General features: G+C 38.3%; 1 protein-coding gene across 1 annotated transcript in view; it reads right to left on the bottom strand.

The window, feature by feature from the left end:
* Positions 1 to 3277, bottom strand: part of LOC107750904 (CUGBP Elav-like family member 5) — a 191693-nt gene extending 188416 nt beyond the window's left edge. Inside the window, exon 1 of the mRNA XM_016566468.1 lies at positions 2819 to 3277. Within this exon, the coding sequence (XP_016421954.1) occupies positions 2819 to 3185 (367 nt within the window). The 5' untranslated portion in view covers positions 3186 to 3277. The remainder of the gene's footprint in view (positions 1 to 2818) is intronic.
* Between the last annotated feature and the right edge of the window lie 3681 nt (positions 3278 to 6958).

Below are 6958 nucleotides of genomic sequence, written 5' to 3'. Positions count from 1 at the left end.
AATTAGTTTTTTTGAGAAAGTAAAAATGCACAAAGTTTCCTGTAAGGGGTAGGTTTAGGGGTAGGGTTGGTGTAGGGCAATAGCACATACAGTTTGTGCAGTATAAAAACCCATATGTACAGTATAAAAACCCAACATGTCCCCATAAAACATGGAAACACAACATGTGTGTGTGTGTGTGTGTGTGTGTGTGTGTGCGAGCGCGTTTGTGAGTGTGACAGGCCTCCTACGCTGATTCATCCTCCCTCTCGCACCCTCCTATGGGCATAAACCATTATTCATTTGCGCGGTGTGTGCGTGAGCATGTGTGTGCCTCTGAGCGTGACAGAAAGAGGGAATATTTTAAGCAGAAGAAGGGAGGGGGACGCAGATACTCACAGAGGAGTGTGTAGCTTTAAATGGGTTTTCAAGTTCAATTAACATGATGTTTTTAATGAATTAGAGGACTAAGTTTTCTTTCACTAATAAATGAAATAATCACAGAAAACCTGGGCAAGAATCTGTCTGTTTAAAATGCATATGAAATTTATTACGTCCCTCTAGCGCTGCTCTCAAATCAAATTGGAGCTTCAGTCAAGTGAGATGACCTGCCTAAGACTAAAGAGAAATCCAGGAATATGAGCTCTTTTACAATTACAAATATTATTCTAAGCTTATTTAAAATACAGGAATATATATTGTTCATACTGTATAATGCTACTTAGATTCGGTTTTGATCCCGCTAAGAAAGAAGAAAGAACAACTAAAAATGAGATTGCTTTAGTATCTCATTTGTTTCTCCAAGACAATGAGGTTAAATGCAAAATGAGACTTTTGGTTAATTTTTATCCTGAAAAAAGACCCCATTAATCTCACATGCTCCTTCTAGAATTTTAGAAAAGATCTCAATATGAACTCAAACATTTCTCATCAAATTCTTCCACAACCAAATGATCTGATATGCTTTCCACATGCATTTTATAGCTCTACACTCTTAAAAATAAAAGTTCCAAAAAGGTTTATTTTGTAGCTATGAAATAGAAGAACCATTTTTGGTTCACCAAAGAACCTTTCAGTGAACAGTTCTTAAAAGAACCATTATTTTCTTATTGTAAACAAAATTTGAAAAATCTAAAGAACCGTTTTCTGCTATAAAGAACCTTTTGCGCATTGGAAAGTTTCCATGGATGTTCCTCATGGAACCATCAATGCCAATAAAGGACCTTTATTTATTTATTTATTTATTTATTAACAATTGATTTATTTTTGTCTAGAACTACTTTGCAATTTGATGAAACTGGCCTTTTTTTTTATTATTATTACAAGAATCCATGCTAAACCACATATACTTTCTAAAGCATCATGTCCTAATTTCTCTTGGTGCATTCATTTGTATGAGATTTTGTTTGTGAATTTGGAAAAAAATAATGCATTCTTGCTCAAATAAAGCACTCAAATGCCAAACAAAGAAATACTGAACCTTTAGTGGGTTCATGATTTCTTTAAACGCATAAGTTAGCATGTAATGTAAGGTTCACATTTTGCTGTGAATGAGAAACCTCACACCAAATGTTTCAGCTCACATAGTGAAGAAGACGCGTACTGGGAGCTCTTAGTATGCATCATCTGTGCGCAAAGCGGGGCTGCCCTACTTCTGAGAGCACACACAAAAATACGAGATGGTACACAAGTGGGAGTGACCACGGTACATCTAGTATCCTTTTTATTGTCATGAAGCAGAAAAGCACAACGCATGAGAAATAGAACAAGAGAGATCTGTCAACATCAGATGGGTCTGAATGACATCTGACAGCATGCATTGATGGAAATCAGTTGCAATCATACTGAGCGTGGTTCAATATAATGTGGGACACAAATAGCCTTGTGTTCATGCAACAGAACAAATTTGATGCTTATATTTTAAGTAAACAATAATGTGTCTATCTATTATAAATCTAAATAAATGCTAACCAGGTGCACAGGGTGAGCCAGCACAAAAATACAATGCATAAATGTAGTACATGAGAAATAGACCATGTTATTCGAAAAAGAGTGACAGAGGTAGGTTTGAATGGCATCTGACAGCATGTACTGATGGAAATCAGTTGTAATATTACTGACTGTGCTTAAAAACAGTGTGAGGGAGGGAAATGAGAGGATGAGAATACACAGTGTACATGATGAATAGATCTATGTGCAACAGAAATTAGATTTTTATATTTTCAGTAAACATTGAACATTTTCTTTCATACCCTAAAATTGAGAGGTTGATTAGATTGACATCTAACAGCATGTGATGATGAAAATCTGTTGAACTCATGTCCAGTGTGTTTTAATATTGCATAAGGGAGCCCAATGAGTTAAAATATAAGAACAGGGGTATGCACAGTGTGTAAAGAACAAACGTGCATGCAATCTTATATTTATAAAGTCATAAATACCAATGTGTAAACTTGTTTTTTTTTTAATCACATATCTTATTTCATAAGATTGGTTAAGCAGGTGCGCAAACGCAAAACTACAATGCATTAGTGCATTGCATGAAAAACAGATTATGTTACTCTTAAAAAGACTGGTTTGAATTCCATCAATGCATGCTGTCAGATGTCAATCGCTTGTAATCGTGCTGGCCATGGTATAGGAGAGACCAGAATGAGTGCAAAATAAGACCACGCTCTTTGCGTAAAGAATAAATAAATGCGCAACAGAAGAAAATTGATGTTTAGAAGTAAGCAGCCGTGTACAATAACGAGGCAACATATTTTTAGCTCGAAATGCATAATATAACAGTTAACCCATGTGGCCAAAGCCCTCACCAGCCATTCAAAAGCATCGTTACCTTTGTGCATGCCTGTGTAACGGTCCTTGAGGACAGTCAGTTCGTGGATCTTTCCAAACTGTTCGAAAAGAGGTTTGAGGTCCTTCTCCTCCAGGTTGCGCGGGATCTGTCCTATAAAGAGCTTGATGGCATCCTGGTCTTTCATGGTGCCGTTATCGGGGTGGATGGAGATGGGCTCTGAGCCGTTCATGGGCTTGGGGAATGTGATGTGCGCGTACTGGGGCTGGTGCGGGATCAGGAGCAGTGGTGCCGCTGCCTGGCTCGGTACCGCCCCCGGTCCAGAGAGGAGCAGGCTGGCGTGGGCAGGCTGAGGATGCTGCTGAAGATGCTGCTGCCTCCTCGCTTCAGTCTGGGTGAATCTAGCCATTCTGCGCGCGGCGGAGAGCGCGATAATAATAACAACATACACACGCACGCACACGCGCCGGGAGAGAGTACGCGCTCAGCTGGAAACGCGACGCTCACATTCTATTCGACACATGTCACGCTCGCGCCCCCCGCACCTGACGGGAGGAGGAGATGAGAGCTGTGCGCGGTCACGACTCAAATGCGCGGGCCCGTAGCGCCACCTGCCGACCAATAGCCAACTGCGCTACTACACAGTCAGATTTTCTTGTAACAGTATTTTCTTGTAAAATGTACTCCAACAATCTTTGTTGTTGTTACCACTTGAAAAATCAAAGAAAACAAAATAGTAAATAAACAAAATAGTAAATAAAACACATCAACCGGTCACTGGGGTTCCTCAGGGATCAGTTCTTGGACCCCTCCTCTTCTCCATATACACTACATCACTGGGACATGGTTCCTCCTACCATTGCTATGCTGATGAAACACAGCTGTATCTTTCATTTCAGCCAGACAATCCAACAGTAGCTGCACGGATCCCAGGCAGCCTGGTGGACATCTCGGGCATGGATGACTCAACTTGGCAAAGACTGAGCTTCTCGTCTTCCCTGCCACTCCGACTCTACAGCTTGATTTCACATTCCCGCTAGGTTCATCAACAATTGCCCCATCATGTTTGGTCAGGAATCTGGACTTGCTGCAATCTTTAATGACCAGCTGACTTTCAAAGACCACATTACAAAAAACGCTCAATCATGCAGGTTTGCATTGCACAACATCAGAAAGATCAGTCCCTCCCTCTTGTCCTTGCCCTTGTCATTTCTAGGCCATTTCTCCCTCCTACTTCCACTCGCTCTTACAAGTCTAAATCCCCTCCAGAACCCTGAGATCTACAAGTGAGCGAAGCCTCGTTTTACCATCACAGAGATGCACAAAATCCAGAACATTTTTGTTCCTGGCTGGTGGAATGATCTTCCCACCCCCATCCGGAATGCTGAATCCCTGACAGTTTTCAAGTGACAGATATATAAAGAGTACAGATGCAAAAGCCTCTAATTGCTGTCTAAAATGTTCTTCTAAAATGAGCATTTTTATCAGGCTCAGTTATTTCACTTTAATTGCATAGAAAAAAGACCTATATATTGCCATTAGAGTAAAATTACTGAACCTAAATATAGGAGCCTGATATATATATATATATATATATATATATATATTTTGTTTGTTTTTTGTTTTTTTTTAATAAAAAAAAGAAGATAGAATAGAATAGAAAGTGCTAGAGTTAGAGGGTCAAATAAAGGTGGAACAGGTGTGTTTTTAGTCGTTTCTTGAAGATGGTTAAGGACTCAGCTGCTCGGATTGATTTGGGCAGGTCATTCCACCAGGAGGGAACAGTTAATGAAAAAGTCTGTGAAAGTGATTTTGTGCCTCTTTTAGATGGCACAATAATACGCCGTTCACTTGGAGAACGCAAGCTTCTAGAGGGCACATAACTCTGAAGTAATGAATTTAGGTAAATGGGTGCAGAGCCAGTGGTGGTTTTGTAGGCAAACATTAATGCCTTGAATTTAATGCTAGGAGCTACTGGTAGCCAGTGCAAATTGATGAACAGAGGTGTGACATGCGTTCTTTTCGGTTCATTAAAGATTAATCTTGCAGCGGCATTTTGGATTAATTGTAGAGGTTTGATAGAAGTGGCTGGAAGACCTGCCAAGAGAGCATTGCAATAGTCCAGTCTGTATAGAACGAGAGCTTGAACAAGGAGTTGTGTTTCATGTTCTGAAAGAAAGGGCCTGATCTTCCTAATGTTGTATAAAGCAAATCTGCAGGACCGGGCAGTTTTAGCAATGTGGTCTGAGAAATTTAGCTTATCATCAATCACAACTCCAAGGTTTCGAGCTGTTTTTGAAGGAGTTATGGATGATTAGCCTAACTGGATGGTGAAATTTTGATAAAGTGATGGGTTTGTTGAAACCACAAGCAGTTCTGTCTTGGCCAGGTTGAGTTGAAGGTGATGGTCCGTCATCCAACAAGAAATGTCTGTTAGACATGCTGAGATGCGAGCAGCTATCGTTGGATCATCAGGATGGAATGAGAGGTAGAGTTGAGTGTCATCATCTTTGCTTTCTCTGTCCTTAATCCCCTGTCTGGCTTGTACTAATCTGAACAATATCTAAAACTTTTTATTATGAGCACTTCCTGTGTTTATTTGCCTCTATGATGAATTGCTCGTTGTATTCCTCAACTGTAAGTTGCGTTGGATAAAAGCGTCTGCTAAATGAATAAATGTAAAATACACATTAAATTACACATTGACAAAACAACTTGAACAGCACTGACATCTGTTATGAAATCATGACATTTTTCTATGTATGTTTAGCAGGGTAAATTAGCCTGAATAGGCCTAAGTTTTGATATCGATTGGGGGTAAGTTGACATTTTTTTAAACAACGTCCTCTTTAAAATGATCTTAATATAATTTTGCATATGACAGAGTGACAACATCTCTTTGGAACAAGGCTCTTGTGAATCTATTATGAGGATGGAAAGGAAAATAAATTTCACTTAGGTACAGTAGCTGATCCTCCACCTGCATGTAAATGAACTGATGTAATCGAGGATGTGCACAGCAGAACTTCACGTAGTACACATGTTCTTGACGTCACACGGAGGAGCAGCAACACGGTTAAGGCTAGAAGGGATAAAAAAGTCTGGCTTCTGCCCAATCGATATCTCTTAACAAATAAGGTGAAAGAAGTATCCTTTAAGCTTCTCCACAGAATATACCCTGCTAAACATTATTTAATTAAATTTTAAAAAAGATATAGATGTTATCTGTAGCTTTTGCAAGCAGAAACCGGAGACAGCTGTTCATTTATTTTGGCACTGCCCTTATGTGTCTTTTATCTGGCGGAATGTACTTGACTTTATTGTTGGAAATGTTGATGGAGATTTTATTTTACAGTGGAAAGATGTTCTTTTAGGCATTATTGTAAACTCCAAAAATAAACAGACCTGCACGTATTTTATTATTATTATTATTTTATTTTAATGGTTAAATTTCATATCCATAAATGTAAATTTTCAGGTACAAAACCATGTTTTATAGCATTTAAAAATGAAGTGAAATATTATATTGAATCTATATTACCCTCGAAGAAACAAAAAGCTATTCGCTTAAGGCTAGAAGGGATACGTATGGCGCTACTGAAATAAAACATTATATATGTTAGGTAAAAGTCAATCAGATGAATGTATGGAATGTAAAATCCCAGAAAACACAGAACATATACTGTTATACTGCAATATAAGGAAGAGAGGAATAGTCTAAGACAAAAGATTAATCAGGCTGGAAGAAAATGGAACCTCGAGGGTATATTGGAAAAACAGAAGAAGGGGTAAAGGGTGCACAGAAAGCGGTTGTGGAATACATAAAAGATATAGGGATATATTATAGGATTTATTTTTATTGTATTTATTTAGTATGGGCATGGATGTGTGTGTGTGTGTGTGTGTGTGTATATATATATATAATAATTAATAATAATTTACATTTACATTTAGTCATTTAGCAGATGCTTTTATTCAAAGTGACTTACAAATGAGGACAATAGAAGCAATTGCAACAAGCAACAAAAACTAACAAAAGAATGTAACAACAATATGTAAGTGCAAAAAAAAAAACTAACAAAAGAAACTAACAACAATATGTAAGTGCAAATGACAAGTCTCGGTTAGCCTAACGCAGTACACGTAGCAAGGTATATATATATATATATATATATATATATA

The sequence above is a fragment of the Sinocyclocheilus rhinocerous genome, unplaced genomic scaffold (assembly GCF_001515625.1).
Source record: "Sinocyclocheilus rhinocerous isolate Xijiao unplaced genomic scaffold, SAMN03320098_v1.1 scaffold1534, whole genome shotgun sequence".
Taxonomy (NCBI): Eukaryota; Metazoa; Chordata; class Actinopteri; order Cypriniformes; family Cyprinidae; genus Sinocyclocheilus; species Sinocyclocheilus rhinocerous.
Note: the sequence above shows the minus strand (reverse complement) of the source record. Positions and strands in the feature narration are given on the sequence as shown.